Source organism: Triticum aestivum, chromosome 5A (genome assembly GCF_018294505.1).
Source record: "Triticum aestivum cultivar Chinese Spring chromosome 5A, IWGSC CS RefSeq v2.1, whole genome shotgun sequence".
NCBI classification, from domain to species: domain Eukaryota; kingdom Viridiplantae; phylum Streptophyta; class Magnoliopsida; order Poales; family Poaceae; genus Triticum; species Triticum aestivum.
This window is the reverse complement of record NC_057806.1, coordinates 223,995,695-224,016,038: the sequence shown is the minus strand read 5'-3', so window position 1 is coordinate 224,016,038 and position 20,344 is coordinate 223,995,695. Positions and strand designations below refer to the sequence as shown.

At 43.3% G+C, this 20,344-nt stretch overlaps 1 protein-coding gene across 1 annotated transcript in view; it reads right to left on the bottom strand.

Annotated features, from left to right (window-relative positions):
• LOC123102833 (protein PGR) overlaps positions 1-7,961 on the bottom strand; it is a 25,350-nt gene extending 17,389 nt beyond the window's left edge. The window contains exons 1-2 of the mRNA XM_044524266.1: positions 7,523-7,961; positions 2,790-3,012 (exon numbers count right to left, since the gene is read on the bottom strand). Of these exons, the coding sequence (XP_044380201.1) occupies positions 2,790-3,012; positions 7,523-7,788 (489 nt within the window). The 5' untranslated portion in view covers positions 7,789-7,961. The remainder of the gene's footprint in view (positions 1-2,789; positions 3,013-7,522) is intronic.
• Positions 7,962-20,344: the final 12,383 nt, after the last annotated feature.

The following is a 20,344-nucleotide window of genomic DNA, read 5'->3' as shown; positions in this document are numbered from 1 at the left end:
AGCAGGCGTTCCGCGTCCTCGCGGTCTCGATCCAGAGGACCAGATGGCGCGGCGCTATCCAGAGAGAAGGTGCGGCTGAGGCGACCTCGATCCAGAAGAGAGCAGCCGGACCAGCAAAGGGCCGGATGGATTGGGGCAGCGGCAGACAGCAGCCGGAGTAGAGAAGGAAATCACGGCGGCGGAGTAGCGGATCAAGCACGAGTTGCGCGTGCTAAAAAAACCTAGGCTCTAATACCATGTTACGGATATGCAACTTGTATCATTAGGAGGCCAAAGCCAATATATATACACATACATGAGGATGCCAAAAGGCTACAAGAGGATGCCAATAGACTAGAATGCAAAAGGCCAAAAGACAATATTAATATAACTCTAACAAAGTACAGGCTCCACGTGCACCCATACATGACACAGTTGTTCAAGATCAGGCACAAGTGGATACTACTGGATAAGTACAAGGCGAAGGATTGAGTAAGAGGACCATGCTCTACCTTCTGCCATCGCGGAAGGGCGCAAGAGAACTACTTGTCCGGATAGAGGTGATGTACTCAATCACCCTCACAAGCCTCAAGGTGTAAGAATTGTGCTGTCGAGGGGCACTGAAGGTAACATTGCACTAAGCCGATGGAACTGAAGTTAGCAGATGGGGTGTAGAGACTAATCCACAATCCCCAGTAGGGGTAGTCAAGAGAATTTGTTCCGTATGGAACTAGATCACGCTGTTGAGAGCTAGATCAGTACTTGTGTGTTCAGAATTGTCTACTTTGTTGCAAACCTTTTGTATTCTAATCTCATTCGACTTTTTTTGCAGGTGCAATTTCATTTGACTTATGTGATCTGTTACTGATGTGTTTTCTTTTAGAGCAGGCTCACATAATTATAAATTAAAACTCACTGTGGAGCATTATGCAGTTGGAGAGGTACAGGCAGTACTGGGTACAGGGTAGTGAAAATTAGTAATCTGTGAGATGATAACCTGATGATGAGGCGTGTGCATGAACTCTGATTGTGTTGGTAACTTCTTTTTGTGGAACGCTCAGGATTTTTTTAATTCAGCTGCCAACATATTACAATCGTTTTGGATGCCTTTCCACTGATGGGAGGCGGGGAGGCTCAAGTAAATGAGAGAACAGCATGTTTCATCAAACAGGTGGACAAATAGACTGAGCTGCATTCAAGTTTGGTTGTTTGCCATGTGTCTTACGGAGTCATGAAAGGTTCAAGCTGGTTTGAGTTTTTGAAATTCAAAATGCAAGAGCTGGAATGGGCTAGGCTTGTGTACATAAGCACAGAGATGTGGGGCTGTGTATTTCTAGACTACCAGTACTAGTGGTGATCTTCTCGGAGCTAAGGACGGGCATAAGCGGTTGTGGTGGTCGCTAGATGGAGCTCGTCGACACTGTAGGCAATGGCTGTGGGGTGACAGGCCTGAGAGTCAACACCGCTATTGTAAGTAGCATAAGTGAGATTAGTAGATTCATGATGGTTTCTGCTTCCATGTTGGTTGCACTTTGCATAACTTGTGCCAGTTTGTGTGCTAAACATCTTGAAAATTTGGGCGATGCAGGGCATGGCGTCTTCAGTAGCAGAGGTTGGCCTGGAGGATAGGGTTGCTGCTGCATCTGTTCTGTCTTCAGGATCACTTCAGGTCTGGGATAAATCAATTATCTCTTTGAGCTGTACTTTAGTGGAGATGAAATCATACACGATTCATGCTGTGTATGTTTCTTTGGCTGCAGGTCTCCTCTGAACGATTGTGCTGGGATAAAGCTGCAAATGGTGGGGACTTGTTTTAACCGGTGAGGAAGGAGATGAATCTCGAAGGGGAAGGCTGGTCGGTGCGGCTATGGCATGCAATAAATGGGCCAGGGTAACGATCACCGCTGGTACAGAATCGAGAGGGTGCTGGCCCATAACGTTAGAAGATATCAGAGCCGGTCGAGCTGTGCCTGACGACGTCACATTGATTACTGGACCGATGTGGGCCATGGTACCAAAAAATTGATAAAATACTAATCATTATACAGCGTCCTATACGTTGGCAAATGCGAATCTAGGAGCAACTGGGCAAGCGAGAAAAGTATCTGAGCTCGGGCTCATATTAGCACTTTTAGCCAGCTTGTACCTATTAGGGAGAGGTGGGAGCGCCACTTGGGAGCATTTTCCTCACACACTAATCGTTTGATTCTATATCTAGAGCAGGCTCACATAATTATAAATTAAAACTCAATCTACATTCACACATTGCACATAGTTTGCATATCAGTCTACGAGCATCTCTATGGTCATTCACAATGTTAAGCATATTTCAAGCTTGCTCAAACAGAATTCATCGTGGGATCCAATAGTTGCATGAATAACGCAAAAACAACCCTACACCACATGTAGTTTGGTCAAATCATTTTTTTCCTGTTTCTTGGCTTGATGCCCAAAACAATTTGGTCATGAACAAGGCATTACCAAGAAGTACAACTTCAGTTTCATGGAAACCCAAAGGAGTTGTGTTTCTACAGTCAAATTTTATGTCAACAAATGGATGGCAGGTTTGACAAAGAAGAATTAAGACGGGCTGCAACAGGTAGCCTGGTCTATTAGGTTAACCAAATGTACTGTAACAAATGGGCAGAGACCAGAGAGATGGAAAGAACTGTTCTGCTTCCTAGATTTCAATCTCTAGGTACTTTATCCCAGTAAACTCCATGCGAGGGGAACAAACCCCCACCACCCTGGTGATTGTATTAAGATGGAAGAAACTAAAATAATATCTCAACCATGAAAGGGGCACATACCTTCAGGGTAGTGACAAGCCTTGGTTGTTCATCACTAAGCACACCGATTTCAGATGACCAAGTGTCTCCATTGCAGCAGCAATAATGGCCAATAATAGCACCTATTATACCAGTTATAACCTTTGAACCATTTGAGTCCAAGCATTGATCTTGACCCCCAGTCATTATCGCCAATAGGATAACCAATACAGTTGCTATTGCACTATTTGCAAGAACTTGGATCCTTCAAGAATTAAGAAATAAACGAATAATAAGATGCGGGAAGAATATAAAGTATTGTGATGCTGTCGGCAAAGCAATGTGACCTATTTACAAAAGAGAAAAGCTGATTGCCAAAGAGAAATTCCACAAAATTCGTTAACTTCTACCAAATATAATATGACAAATTGATATGTATAATAAGTTAGGGTTTTTTCATCAAGCACATCTGATTCTCACAAAGAACATTGCCAAAACAAATTAACTAACTCATAATGTATTTTCACTGAAGCAATGGAAAGTCTAACAGTTTTGGGAACCATCCTCTAGTTTAAATTAGTGTATTTTCGTGGAATTGGGATTGTGCTTCTACTGCCATAGTGCATGCATGCTGACAAAAGTATATAATTGTGACTCTGAGCATAAACATTTAAACGATGGCCTCTTAGCCCCGCATTGGTACTTGGAAATTTTCAGTTTAATTAGGCCATTGACGTCTCAACTGTATCCAATGAAATTCATGTGTTCCAAACAGACCCTTATGAATTCGTTTACTAAATGACTTCTGAATCTTTGAAACTGGCTTCCAAACAGCCATAGACTTGGGCTAGCTATTGCCATTTCGTGCAAGTTTGACTACATTGCGTCAGTACTGTGTTCTGTACTTGTGTTATAACTGAAAGTGCAACCTTTTCTATATGACCTAGTTATATAGCTAACGAAGAATTCAATCTACATTTCTCGATCGATTCCTCTCTGCCTTGGTTACATCCAACAAATCACTTATTTCCCCCTTTAACTTATGAGAATTTTCAGGGATTGCCATGCCAACTCCCCCCTTGAATCGCTGAATTAATCCTGTAACCATTCCTCCTCAACAGCATTAACTGGACGCATATAACAAAACAGAGTGGGAGAGAAAATCATGGGGTAGTAACACCTTAATCGCATGTGCCCCTAAAATTGTACTCTTTGTGGCGAACTATCCATATTTAGCTTCCATTTTTATGCATCTTAGCCATTGAAATGAACTAGTGACGGAATGATAGTTGAATCTGTACCAACTTGACCCCGTTTTAAACATGACAGCATTGTAGGTGAAGAAAAGTGTAACACAATAAAATTTAAATTCTATTGATTTATTATTTTGGAGTGTTTCCCGTTTGTTTGTGAACTTGGTTTGGTGTTAATGCCTTGGTGACTACTGTTTCAACTCTTGAACTCATTCTCCTTTCCTTCCAAGGATTAAATCTTTCGATCTTTCCCTCGGGTTATCCACCTTTGGATGCAATCACCCTTGACTTTTCCGCAGAAGAACTTGTTATTCCAAAACCCTAGATCTACCATCCCAAAACAACCAATATCCATAATGTTTGAAAAATTCAACAAAATTCCCAAGAGACCCCTCTCCACCATACACCCCCATTCCACAAAAAATACGTCTTGCCCTAGTGCAATTATATGGAATGGAAATTATTGTTATAAAAATAACTTTTGACTAGGGGGCATCCTTAGTATGATTGTAAGTAAAGTTAGCGAGGGTTCATTCATACGATAACTTTATGGCGAAGGTCGTTGTACACGAACAAAAACAACACAACGGTGTTTTTTGAATAGGTTCAGTTGCCTTGACGGAGCGTGGCCTAGTCCTATGTTAGGAAAGCCTCTGGTGGTGTTGGACGGTTGCGGTCTTTGAGTCATAACACGAGTACACGACTCCTCGAAACCCCCTCCCAAATTCCTGACCAAGGTCGGTTCAAGTCATAACACGACTCTCTTGGACTCGACTCTAAAGCGGCTTGGGACTATTGAAAGGTCTAAGAACAATAGTGCCCTCCCCTTGAGTAAAGTGAGCGTGAATGAGTACATGCCCATGGGGGGGGCTTATAATGGTAAGGGTGCTTTGACAAATGGCCAAGGTGGTGGTAGGTAGGAGGGGTAGGATGGTAAGTCTAGGTCCATGAGTCCAGGAAAACTAGTCAAAAGTGGGGGTGTCCATAGTCCATGATGCACAACTCCACTTTATCCAAGCATGAATGGGCCTTTGGCTAATTGGGCCTCATTTGGGCTTAGGATCCTTTGCTTGTTGCCTTCACTGTTGACTTTGGCCTTTTATTCTGCTTTCTCCTTTGACGTGTTGACCATGGCATTTTGCTTGGACTTTTGTTGACTAGCTTGGGCCTTGGTTGACTGAGTTGGACTTTTTTAACCACCTTGGACCTTGTTGACTGTCTTGGACTTTTGTTGACTAGCCATGCAGGACTAGTGGGACCCTCGTGTAGGATTAATTATTGTCCATCTACAGAAACTAATTCCATCTCTATTCCATTTGGCCATTAACTTTAAACCCAATTTATTGGACTCTGAAAATGTGATGATCCGCGCTCTGGACTGAGAGGAAAACATTTTTTTCCAATGCAGTCCAAGTTTCTTCCGCGGTGGGGACTGACGCCACTTGCGTGAGAATTTCCTTTGTGAGGGGAGTTGAGGAGGAATCCAAGGATCTGATGGGCTTGGGCACGGCATCGGGCATATTCAGGATTTATCATCTGGACCGTTCCTTGATCGGTCGACGAGATCGTCCTTGCCGGTGCCGGGAGGGAACCATCGAGGTACCCATCGGTCAGGGCGCCACGGATTGGGGAAAGCACTTGTGCTTTCCATAGCACGTAATTGTCGCTAGTAAGTTTTTCCGAGACTAAGGTTGAGGATGGGGGAGGGTGGTGGAGGAGGAAGCAGCAGCCATGAAAGGAGCTTGATGTGCTATGGAAGGAAAGCTTTGATACCATGTGAAATACTCGAGGGAGCTGAATAGCGATAGTCTTTTGGCATAAAACGTATGTGATGCGGAGCATCCTATGGACATCACCATGTCAAGAGTTCGTTCGGCAAGTGACACGTGCGACATCTACTTCACATACATAAAGGTGAAGCATCTCCTTTACATGTGCTCACTTGACCCCTTCGAGGATGGTATACTTGACACTCCTCTCGTGTGCATACATAGGTATTGTCGAAACTTCGCTGATGACAAGGAGGAGTGCAGGCACCAAGGAACGACTACACCATCCGCTAGGGAAGCTTGGAAGCGGAGACGGAAGAAGACGGAGCTGCGAAGCTACAGCCACCAGATGTCCAACGCAACCACACTCAGCCACCAGGAAGCCAACAGCTGACGGACGCTACAGCGGCCGGACAACCGACGGCACGCCGAACGCCCAACAAGTTCCAGCGACCAGACATCCGGTCTCCACCAGAAATCCGGTACCACATGTCCAGAGGCAAATTGACGGAAGACCGACGCGCTCCAGACGTCCGGGCCCTCCTGAGCCACCGGACGTCTGACAACTACCGGAAATCCGGCGCCGCTACACCCGAGAAGGATCAGCGGGCATCCGACGCGTGTCGGGCGTCCGAACCGTCCCGAGCCACCGGTCATCCGGCACCTCCCTGTGTGCAGCCGGAGGCCTTGGCCTTGTATCTCTCTCCCACTTAACCCTTCATGGCTTAGACTATAAATAGACCTTCCCCTCCTCATTTCTAGGGGTAGCTAAGAATAGAACTACACATTAGAGCTTAGCTCATGTATCTCCCCTTGTCGGATTCCTCCTAGGAGAAGATCCATGTGGATTCAAGACCTCTTCGGAGAAGATCCCTCAACTGGATATCAAGACCCCATCTAGGGAAGGATCTATCTAGATCATCAAGACCTCATCTCCTTTGGATTTGGGATGAACCCTACCTTGTATCTTGTCTCCCTTTGATTGTTCATGTACCTTGTGGATCTTGTGTGTTTGTTGTCTAGTGGATGTGTGATTGGATTTGTTCTTGAGTGTTCCTCTTGTGATCTCTCCCCGTTTTCCCCTCGTGCTCTTCGTGTTCCCCCTTGAACCCACCTCCAATTCGTGAACATCGGGACAAATCGGGGCAGTTTGGCCCGTGCCCTACAACAGTATGCCTTCCTGGTAGGGACGTATTCGTGTTTACAGCAATAGATTGGAATACAAAATGGATGGATTACATTGATGAGGGGAAGAGATACTCCTAGAGGATTCTAAACTGTTCCAGTACAAACCCTTATAGATATTGGGTCGGTTACAGGTGAACACCAAAGGCCTGTGACATGCAAACCATGGCTTAGCCCCACTATAGCTTCAAATAGCTGCTAGCCGAGCCACCACTAAATGGCATAGCCCGCTATTTAAAACATTGGGAACAACTAACCACTTATTCAAGTAGGAGGAAGAGAACTTGAGAACTCAGATGCAAAGGTTGTGTCAACAGTTCAGGCAAATCCTAAGTCATTTCGTACTGTTAGGACACGATGTGTTAAGCTACTACGTTTATACAGAGAGAAAATACTGAATGCCTAACTCTATCAAGAACACTGAATACCTGTCTTGCTACATTGTTCACTATTGGTTTAGTTTGTGTAGCAATTTTTCAGCACAAAAAGTGCACCCGTGTAACATGTGAAAGCTAAAATGAGAATAACTCAGCTCAGAAACGTAACCAAACACGGAGATGCCCATTACCAGTTGCGCTGGCCACCCTCCTTGAAATCCTCCTCAACGCGCCGCTTGCGGTCCTCGCCGATCTTGGTCACCTTGGACGAGGTGAAGAAGAAAGCCAGCAGCAGCGCACCGTACCTATAGCCGCAGGCAAGGTGGAGCGCCATCACGGCGAACCCAGCAGCTCCGCCGGAGGCGTCCAGCGAACGCCGCCGGACGGCACGCGCCGCGATCAAGGCGGCCAGGGCGACACCGAAGGCCGAGCGGACGGCGAGCGAGGCGGTGGCCATGTCGGCCAGGCTCAGCAGCGGTCTGGGATGTGAGAGGCGCGCGGATTTGGGGGCTGTTTGGATGGCAGCAAGCAGGCGCCCCACCAAAAATATTGGCGTTGACCGGCGGGGTTGGAGTGCATTTGGAACTTTGGATGGCAGCCAATTTGTTTGGTTCCGTGGTCCGAGCCAACTTTTTGGTAGCCCCTTCGGCCTTTTTAACAGGAAGGGATTGCGGAGGCTCCGGGAGGAGGGGATTTTAGGGATTTGATAAATTCTTCTCTTTCATCCAAAACCTCTCCAGCTACACATCTCTTCAAATAAAACGTTGTTTGACATGAAGGGATTGCCATGTTGAATTAAAAGAAAATGATGTAGAACAGTCAAAAAAATATCTTGCAGCAATTCTTCACATCAACAACATAATTTGCTTGACTTGGAATCAATATATCATCACAGGATTGTGTAGTCACATCACAAAAAAATAATTATGCTTAAGTATACTGGATAACAAAATACATAAGCATACTGAGGTATTTGTGTAACAGAAAAACATCACTTCTGTTCTGCAATGATTGCTGGAAGAGGATACATGACAAGAGCACAAATTCGAACCACAAGACAGCAGTAGGGTTGACACAAAAGCAACTTATGAGACTCTCAAACGGATGATTTAGAGGGGCTCTGCAAATGTCCCATTCTCCCTTTGCTTGTTCCACTTCTTAACCTGATTCAGTGAGACTAAAAAAAGATGATGATACTGAAGAAAACAAGGTGATATAAAACTAGAAGTTCCATGAATTTGCAAAGGAGTTGCTTTTGAACTTTAGAGAGGTGATAGATATGGTCCGGCACGCAAACATCATTGAAATATTGAGGCATAGATGAACTGCTCGGCGTGAAGTGTAAATTCTTGCTACCCATACTAAAAAGAGATCATGGTGTTAGAGTTGTATTAGTGATGTCTTTTGACCTTTTGCATTCAGTCTCTTGACATTCTCTTGTAGCTTTTTGGCATTCTTATGTATATGTATATATGTTTGCTTTGGCCTCATAATAATACAAGTTATTGTTCCTAACATGGTATTAGAGCATTAGGGTTTTTTTTCGCACGTGTAACTCGTGCGTCATCCGATCCATCTCACATCTGACGGTACTCCCGGCCATCGTTGTCTTCTTCCCTGCGGGCAGCCACTGCTCCTTCCCCATTGTTGTCCGTTGTTGCTTCACCGCACCCGCCCGTTGGACCTCCGTTGTCCATGCGCCTCCAGTAGACGATACGCCCGCCCGCTGGATCTCCTATGCCGCCTGCCAAGGAGGCGCTCGAGCTGCCGTTGCTCTCCTCCTGTAGATCGAGTCTGCCTTGGTCGCACGTCTACTGGCCGCCGCCTCCTCCCGGCTCGCGGCCTCTGACTTCTCCGCCGGCCGCCGCCTCCTCCCGGCCGCGGCCCCGCGACTTCTCCGCCGCCCGCCGCCATGGATACCTTTCTCTGGTTGGAGTGAAGACCGGGGGAACTAGACCCGATCCGAAGTCCAGATCGGGATGCCCGTTGAAGGAAACATGCCCTAGAGGAAATAATAAAGTTATTATTTATTTCCTTATATCATGATAAATGTTTATTATTAATGCTAGAATTGTATTAACCGGAAACATGATACATGTGTGAATACATAGACAAACAAAGGGTCACTAGTATGCCTCTACTTGACTAGCTCGTTGATCAAAGATGGTTATGTTTCCTAGCCATAGACAAAGAGTTGTCATTTGATTAACGGGATCACATCATTAGGAGAATGATGTGATTGACTTGACCCATTCCGTTAGCTTAGCACTTGATCGTTTAGTATGTTGCTATTGCTTTCTTCATGACTTATACATGTTCCTATGACTATGAGATTATGCAACTCCCGTTTACCGGAGGAACACTTTGTGTGCTACCAAACGTCACAACATAACTGGGTGATTATAAAGGTGCTCTACAGGTGTCTCCGAAGGTACTTGTTGGGTTGGCGTATTTCGAGATTAGGATTTGTCACTCCGACTTTCGGAGAGGTATCTCTGGGCCCACTCGGTAATACACATCACTTAAGCCTTGCAAGCATTGTAACTAATGAGTTACTTGCGGGATGATGTATTACGGAACAAGTAAAGAGACTTGCCGGTAACGAGATTGAACTAGGTATTGAGATACCGACGATCGAATCTCGGGCAAGTAACATACCGATGACAAAGGGAACAACGTATGTTGTTATGCGGTTTGACCGATAAAGATCTTCGTAGAATATGTGGGAGCCAATATGAGCATCCAGGTTCCACTATTGGTTATTGACCGGAGACGTGTCTCGGTCATGTCTACATAGTTCTCGAACCCGTAGGGTTCGCACGCTTAAAGTTCGATGACGGTTATATTATGAGTTTATATGTTTTGATGTACCGAAGGTAGTTCGGAGTCCCGGATGTGATCACAGACATAACGAGGAGTCTCGAAATGGTCGAGACGTAAAGATCGATATATTGGACGACTATGTTCGGACACCGGAATGGTTTCGGGGAGTTTCGGGCATATACCGGAGTACCGAGTGGTTACCGGAACCCCCGATGGAGACTAATGGGCCTATTGGGCCCTAGTGGAGAAGAGGAGGGGCGGCCAAGGGCAGCCGCGCGCCCCCTCCCCCCCAGTCCGAATTGGACAAGGAGGTGGCGGCGCCCCCCTTTCCTTTCCCCCTCTCTCTCCTTCCCTCTCCTCTCCTATTCCCACATGGAAGGGGGGAGTCCTACTCCCGGTAGGAGTAGGACTCCTCATGGGGCGCGCCTAGGGTGGCCGGCCCCCTCCCCCTCCTCCACTCCTTTATATACGGGGAGGGAGGCACGCCTTGGAGACACAACAATTGATCTCTTGGATCTCTTAGCCGTGTGCGGTGCCCCCCTCCACCATAATCCACCTTGATAATATCGTAGCGGTGCTTAGGCGAAGCCCTGCGTCGGTAGAACATCATCATCGTCACCACGCCGTCGTACTGACGGAACTCTCCCTCAAAGCTCGGCTGGATCGGAGTTCGAGGGACGTCATCGAGTTGAACGTGTGCAGAACTCGGAGGTGTCGTGCGTTCGATACTTGATCGGTCGAATCGTGAAGACGTACGACTACATCAACCATGTTGTGCTAACGCTTCCGCTTTCGGTCTACGAGGGTACATGGACACACTCTCCCCTCTCGTTGCTATGCATCACCATGATCTTGCGTGTGCGTAGGAAATTTTTTGAAATTACTACGTTCCCCAACAGTGGCATCCGAGCCTGGTTTTATGCGTTGATGTTATATGCACGAGTAGAACACAAGTGAGTTGTGGGTGATACAAGTCATACTGCTTACCAGCATGTCATACTTTGGTTCGGCGGTATTGTTGGATGAAGCGACCCGGACCGACATTACGCGTACGCTTACGCGAGACTGGTTCTACCGGCGTGCTTTGCACACAGGTGGCTGGCGGGTGTCAGTTTCTCCAATTTTAGTTGAACCGAGTGTGGCTACGCCCGGTCCTTGATAATGTTAAAACAACACTAACTTGACGAACTATCGTTTTGGTTTTGATGCGTAGGTAAGAATGGTTCTTGCTCAGCCCATAGCAGCCACGTAAAACTTGCAACAACAAAGTAGAGGACGTCTAACTTGTTTTTGCAGGGCATGTTGTGATGTGATATGGACAAGACATGATGCTATATTTTATTGTATGAGATGATCATGTTTTATAACCGAGTAATCGGCAACTGGCAGGAGCCATATGGTTGTCGCTTTATTGTATGCAATGCAATCGCCCTGTAATTGCTTTACTTTATCACTAAGCGGTAGCGATGGTCGTAGAAGCAATAGTTGGCGAGACGACAACGATGCTACGATGGAGATCAAGGTGTCGCGCCGGTGACGATGGTGATCATGACGGTGCTTCGGAGATGGAGATCACAAGCACAAGATGATGATGGCCATATCATATCACTTATATTGATTGCATGTGATGTTTATCTTTTATGCATCTTATTTTGCTTTGATTGACGGTAGCATTATAAGATGATCTCTCACTAAATTTCAAGATAAAAGTGTTCTCCCTGAGTATGCACTGTTGCCAAAGTTCGTCGTGCCCAGACACCACGTGATGATCGGGTGTGATAAGCTCTACATCCATCTACAATGGGTGCAAGCCAGTTTTGCACACGCAGAATACTCAGGTTAAACTTGATGAGCCTAGCATATGCATATATGGCCTCGGAACACTGAGACCGAAAGGTCGAGCGTGAATCATATAGTAGATATGATCAACATAGTGATGTTCACCATTGAAAACTACTCCATTTCACGTGATGATCGATTATGGTTTAGTTGATTTGGATCACGTGATCACTTAGATGATTAGAGATATGTCTATCTAAGTGGGAGTTCTTAAGTAATATGATTAATTGAACTTAAATTTATCATGAACTTAGTACATGATAGTATTCTGCATGTCTATGTTGTTGTAGATAGATGGCTCGTGTTGTTGTTCCGTTGAATTTTAATGCGTTCCTTGAGAAAGCAAAGTTGAAAGATGATGATAGCAATTACACGGACTGGGTCCGTAACTTGAGGATTATCCTCATTGCTGCACAAAAGAATTGCGTCCTGGAAGCACCGCTAGGTGCCAAACCTGCTGCAGGAGCAACACCAGATGTTATGAACGTCTGGTAGAGCAAAGCTGATGACTACTCGATAGTTCAGTGTGCCATGCTTTACGGCTTAGAACCGGGACTTCAACGACGTTTTGAACGTCATGGAGCATATGAGATGTTCCAGGAGTTGAAGTTAATATTTCAAGCAAATGCCCGAATTGAGAGATATGAAGTCTCCAATAAGTTCTACAGCTGCAAGATGGAGGAGAATAGTTCTGTCAGTGAGCATATACTCAGAATGTCTGGGTATAACAATCACTTGATTCAACTGGGAGTTAATCTTCCAGATGATAGCATCATTGACATAATTCTTCAATCACTGCCACCAAGCTACAAGAGCTTCATGATGAACTATAACATGCAAGGGAGGGATAAGACAATTCCCGAGCTCTTCGCAATGCTAAAGGCCGCGAAGGTAGAAATCAAGAAGGAGCATCAAGTGTCGATGGTCAATAAGACCACCAGTTTCAAGAAAAAGGGCAAAGGGAAGAAGAAGGGGAACTTTAAGAAGAACAACAAACAAGTTGCTGCTCAAGAGAAGAAATCCAAGTCTGGACCTATGCCTGAGACTGAGTGCTTCTACTGCAAGCAGACTGGTCACTGGAAACGGAACTGCCCCAAGTATTTGGCGGATAATAAGGATGGCAAGGTGAACAAAGGTATATGTGATATACATGTTATTGATGTGTACATTACCAGAGCTCGCAGTAGCACCTGGGTATTTGATACTGGTTCTGTTGCTAATATCTGCAACTCAAAACAGGGACTACGGATTAAGCGAACACTGGCTAAGGACGAGGTGACGATGCGCGTGGGAAATGGTTCCAAAGTCGATGTGATCGCCGTCGGCACGCTACCTCTACATCTACCTTCGGGATTAGTTTTAGACCTAAATAATTGTTATTTGGTGCCAGCGTTGAGCATGAACATTATATCTAGATCTTGTTTGATGCGAGACGGTTATTCATTTAAATCTGAGAATAATGGTTGTTCTATTTATATGAGTAATATATTTTATGGTCATGCACCCTTGAAGAGTGGTCTATTTTTGATGAATCTCGATAGTAGTGATACACACATTCATAATGTTGAAGCTAAAAGATGCAGAGTTGATAATGATAGCGCAACTTATTTGTGGCACTGCCGTTTGGGTCATATTGGTGTAAAGCGCATGAAGAAACTCCATACTGATGGACTTTTGGAATCACTTGATTATGAATCACTTGGTACTTGCGAACCATGCCTTATGGGCAAGATGACTAAAACACCGTTCTCCGGAACTATGGAGCGAGCAACTGATTTGTTGGAGATCATACATACTGATGTATGTGGTCCAATGAATGTTGAGGCTCGCGGCGGGTATCATTATTTTCTCACCTTCACAGATGATTTAAGCAGATATGGGTATATCTACTTAATGAAACATAAGTCTGAAACATTTGAAAAGTTCAAAGAATTTGAGAGTGAAGTTGAAAATCATCGTAACAAGAAAATAAAGTTTCTACGATCTGATCGTGGAGGAGAATATTTGAGTTACGAGTTTTATCTACATTTGAAACAATGCAGAATAGTTTCGCAACTCACGCCACCAGGAACACCACAGCGTAATGGTGTGTCCGAATGTCGTAATCGTACTTTACTAGATATGGTGCGATCTATGATGTCTCTTACTGATTTACCGCTATCATTTTGGGGTTATGCTTTAGAGACGGCCGCATTCACGTTAAATAGGGCACCATCAAAATCCGTTGAGACGACACCTTATGAACTATGGTTTGGCAAGAAACCAAAGTTGTCGTTTCTTAAAGTTTGGGGCTGCGATGCTTATGTGAAAAAGCTTCAACCTGATAAGCTCGAACCCAAATCGGAGAAATGTGTCTTCATAGGATATCCAAAGGAAACTGTTGGGTACACCTTCTATCATAGATCCGAAGGTAAGACATTCATTGCTAAGAATGGATCCTTTCTAGAGAAGGAGTTTCTCTCGAAAGAAGTGAGTGGGAGGAAATTAGAACTTGATGAGGTAACAGTAATCCAGGAGTGGATCACTGGACATCAGTCAAGAACATCCTGAAATACCTGAAAAGGATGAAGGATATGTTTCTCGTTTATGTAGGTGACAAAGAGCTCGTCGTAAATGGTTATGTCGATGCAAGCTTTGACACTGATCCGGACGATTCTAAATCGCAAACTGGATACGTGTTTTTATTAAACGGTGGAGCTGTCAATTGGTGCAGTTCTAAACAAAGCGTCGTAGCGGGATCTACATGTGAAGCAGAGTACATAGCTGCTTCGGAAGCAGCAAATGAAGGAGTCTGGATGAAGGAGTTCATATCCGATCTAGGTGTCATACCTAGTGCATCAGGTCCAATGAAAATCTTTTGTGACAATACTGGTGCAATTGCTTTGGCAAAGGAATCCAGATTTCACAAGAGAACCAAGCACATCAAGAGACGCTTCAACTCCATTCGGGATCAAGTCCAGGTGGGAGATATAGAGATTTGCAAGATACATACGGATCTGAATGTTGCAGACCCGTTGACTAAGCCTCTTCCACGAGCAAAACATGATCAGCACCAAGGCTCCATGGGTGTTAGAATCATTACTGTGTAATCTAGATTATTGACTCTAGTGCAAGTGGGAGACTGGAGGAAATATGCCCTAGAGGCAATAATAAAGTTATTATTTATTTCCTAGTATCATGATAAATGTTTATTATTCATGCTAGAATTGTATTAACTGGAAACATGATACATGTGTGAATACATAGACAAACAGAGGATCACTAGTATGCCTCTACTTGACTAGCTCGTTGATCAAAGATGGTTATGTTTCCTAGCCATAGACAAAGAGTTGTCATTTGATTAACGGGATCACATCATTAGGAGAATGATGTGATTAACTTGACACATTCCGTTAGCTTAGCACTTGATCATTTAGTATGTTGCTATTGCTTTCTTGATGACTTATACATGATCCTATGACTATGAGATTATGCAACTCCCGTTTACCGGAGGAACACTTTGTGTGCTGCCAAACGTCACAACGTAACTGGGTGATTATTGATGTATACTACACAACCTTCTTCTTGTAGACGTTGTTGGGCCTCCAAGTGCAGAGGTTTGTAGGACAGTAGCAAATTTCCCTCAAGTGGATGACCTAAGGTTTATCAATCTGTAAGAGGCGTAGGATGAAGATGGTCTCTCTCAAGCAACCCTGCAACCAAATAACAAAGAGCTCTTGTGTCCCCAACACACCCAATACAATGATAAATTGTATAGGTGCACTAGTTCGGCAAAGAGATGGTGATACAAGTGGTATATGGATAGTAGATGTAGGTTTTTGTAATCTGAAAATATAAAAACAGCAAGGTAACTAATGATAAAAGTGAGCGTAAACGGTATTGCAATGCGTTGAAACAAGGCCTAGGGTTCATACTTTCACTAGTGCAAGTTCTCTCAACAATAATAACATAATTGGATCATATAACTATCCCTCAACATGCAACAAAGAGTCACTCCAAAGTCACTAATAGCGGAGAACAAACGAAGAGATTATGGTAGGGTACGAAACCACCTCAAAGTTATTCTTTCCAATCAATCTGTTGGGCTATTCCTATAAGTGTCACAAACAGCCCTAGAGTTCGTACTAGAATAACACCTTAAGACACAAATCAACCAAAACCCTCATGTCACCTAGATACTCCAATGTCACCTCAAGTATCCGTGGGTATGATTATACGATATGCATCACACAATCTCAGATTCATCTATTCAACCAACACAAAGAACTTCAAAGAGTGCCCCAAAGTTCCTACCGGAGAGTCAAGATGAAAACGTGTGCCAACCCCTATGCATAGGTTCATGGGCGGAACCCGCAAGTTGATCACCAAAACATACATCAAGTGGATCAATAGAATACCCCATTGTCACCACGGGTATCCCACGCAAGACATACATCAAGTGTTCTCAAATCCTTAAAGACTCAATCCGATAAGGTAACTTCGAAGGGAAAACTCAATCCATTACAAGAGAGTAGAGGGGGAGAAACATCATAGGATCCAAATATAATAGCAAAGCTCGCGATACATCAAGATCGTATCACCTCAAGAACACGAGAGAGAGAGAGAGATCAAACACATAGCTACTGGTACATACCCTCAGCCCCGAGGGAGAACTACTCTCTCCTCGTCATGGAGAGCACCAGGATGATGAAGATGGCCACCGGTGAGGGGTTCCCCCTCCGGCAGGGTACCGAAACGGATCTAGATTGGCTTTTGGTGGCTATGGAGGCTTCTGCGGCGGAACTCCCGATCTATTGTCCTCCCCGAAGTTTTTAGGGTATATGGGTATATATGGGAGGAAGAAGTACGTCGGTGGACCTCCGGGCTGTCCACGAGGCAGGGGGGCGCGCCCCCACCCTCGTGGGCAGCCCGGGACTCTCCTAGTCCAACTCCGATACTCCATGGGCTTCTTCTGGTCCAAAAATAAGTTGTGTGAAGTTTCAGGTCAATTGGACTCCATTTGATTTTCCTTTTCTACGATACTCTAAAACAAGGAAAAACAGAAACTGGCACTGGGCTCTAGGTTAATAGGTTAGTCCCAAAAATCATATAAAATAGCATATAAATGCATATAAAACATCCAAGGTTGATAATATAATAGCATGGAACAATCAAAAATTATAGATACGTTGGAGACGTATCAACATCCCCAAGCTTAATTCCTGCTCGTCCTCGAGTAGGTAAATGATAAAAAACAGAATTTTTGATGTGGAATGCTACCTAACATATTTATCCATGTAGTTCTGTTTATTGTGGCAAGAATATTCAGATCCATAAGACTCAAGACAAAAATTTAATATTGACATAAAAATAATAATACTTCAAGCATACTAACAAAGTAATGATGTCTTCTCAAAATAACATGACCAAAGAAAGCTATCCCTACAAAATCATATAGTCTGGCTATGCTCCATCTTCACCACACAAAATATTTAAATCATGCACAACCCCGATGACAAGCCAAGCAATTGTTTCATACTTTTGATGTTCTCAAACGTTTTCAATCTTCACGCAATACATGAGCGTGAGCCATGGACATAGCACTATAGGTGGAATAGAATGGTGGTTGTGGAGAAGACAAAAAGGAGAAGATAGTCTCACATCAACTAGGCGTATCAATGGGCTATGGAGATGCCCATCAATAGATATCAATGTGAGTGAGTAGGGATTGCCATGCAACGGATGCACTAGAGCTATACATGTATGAAAGCTCAACAAAAGAAACTAGTGGGTGTGCATCCAACTCGCTTGCTCACGAAGACCTAGGGCATTTTGAGGAAGCCCATCATTGGAATATACAAGCCAAGTTCTATAATGAAAATTTCCCACTAGTATATGAAAGTGAAAAAACAAGAGACTCTCTATCATGAAGATCATGGTGCTACTTTGAACCACAAGTGTGGTAAAAGGATAGTAGCATTGTCCCTTCTCTCTTTTTCTCTCATTTTTTATATTTTTTTATTTGGGTCTTTCTCCTTTTTTATGGCCTCTTTTTTCTCTTTTTTTATTTGGGCTTCTTTGGCCTCTTTTATTTATTTTTATTTTTTTCGTCCGGAGTCTCATCCCGACTTGTGGGGGAATCATGGTATCCATCATCCTTTCCTCACTAGGACAATGCTCTAATAATGATGATCATCACACTTCTTTTTACTTACAACTCAAGAATTACAACTCAATACTTAGAACAAAATATGACTCTATGTGAATGCCTCCGGCGGTGTACCGGGATGTGCAATGACTCATGAGTGACATGTATGAAAGAATTATGAACGGTGGCTTTGCCACAAATACAATGTAAACTACATGATCATGCATAGCAATATGACAATGATGAAGCGTGTCATAATAACGGAACGGTGGAAAGTTGCATGGCAATATATCTCGGAATGGCAATGGAAATGCCATAATAGGTAGGTATGTTGGCTGTTTTGAGGAAGGTAAATGGTGGGTTTATGGTACCGGCGAACGTTGCGCGGTACTAGAGCGGCTAGCAATGGTGGAAGGGTGAGAGTGCGTATAATCCATGGACTCAACATTAGTCATAAAGAACTCACATACTTATTGCAAAAATCTATTAGTTATCGAAACAAAGTACTAAACGCATGCTCCTAGGGGGATAGATTGATAGGAAAAGACCATCGCTCGTCCCCGACCGCCACTCATAAGGAAGACAATCAATAAATAAATCATGCTCCGACTTCGTCACATAACGGTTCACCATAGTGCATGCTACGGGAATCACAAACTTCAACACAAGTATTTCTTAAATTCACAACTACTAAACTAGCATGACTCTAATATCACCATCTCCATATATCAAAACAATTATCAAGTATCAAACTTCCAATAGTATTCAATGCACTTTATATGAAAGTTTTTACTATATCCCTCTTGGATGCCCATCATATTAGGACTAAATTCATAACCAAAGAAAATTACCATGCTATTTAGGACTCTCAAAATAATATAAGTGAAGCATGATAGTTCATCTATTTCTACAAAATAAAACCACCACCATGCTCTAAAAAGATATAAGTGAAGCACTAGAACAACAACAAACTACTCCGAATGATATAAGTGAAGCTCAATGAGTAGTCGAATAATTATGCAACTATATGAAGACTCTCTAACATTTAATAATTTCATATCTTGGAATTTTATTCAAACAGTAACAAAACAAAAGAAAATAAAATGACGCTCAAAGCAAAACACATATCATGTGGTGAATAAAAATATAGCTCCAAGTAAAGTTACCAATGAACGAAGACGAAAGAGGGGATGCCTTCCGGGGCATCCCCAAGCTTAGGATTTTGGTTGTCCTTGAATATTACCTTGGGGTGCCTTGGGCATCCCCAAGCTTAGGCTCTTTCCACTCCTTATTCCATAGTCCATCAAATCTTTACCCAAAACTTGAAAACTTCACAACACAAAACTTAACAGAAAACTCGTAGCTCCGTTAGCGAAAGAAAACAAAACACCACTTCAAGCTACCGTAACATAAAGAGAGCACCATGAAGAATATGACTAGAACATTTAAGTCTAACCCACTTCCTATGCATAGGGATTTTGTGAGCAAACAACTTATGGGAACAAGAATAAACTTGCATAGGAAGGTGAAACAAGCATAACTTCAAAACTTTAAGCACATAGAGAGGAAACTTGGTATTATTGCAATTCCTATAAGAATATATTCCTCCCTCATAATAATTTTCAATAGCATCATGAATGAATTCAATAATATAACCATCACATAAAGCATTCTTTCATGATCTACAAGCATAGAGAATTTACTACTTTCCACATAAGCAAAATTCTTCTCAATCGGAATAGTGGGAGTATCATAAGAGACTCGAATACTATAAATTGTTTCCACATTAAAAAGAGTAATGTTCAGAAAAGGGTAATCATAATCATGACAAGTTTTATAAATATAATCACTACTTTTTATAGCATAAGTATCATCACAATAATCATCATAGGTAGGAGGCATGCTATCATCATAATAAATTTGCATGTCAAAACTTGGGAAACTAAAAATATCATCTTCATTCAACATAGCTTCCCCAAGCTTGGGACAAACATTAATTACAGCAAATATATTCTCAAAAACATCATCTTCATCAAACATAACATCCCCAAGCTTGGGCCTTTTCATATCATAAGCATAATCACTTTCATCATTAATAGTATGGATAGCACCAATAGTATAGCAATTATGATATTCTTCCAAGCAAGTGCCAAAAAGATTTTCAAGATCATAAGAAGTATCATTATCTTCCACAATTATATTTTCATGAGGCAGAATGGTAATA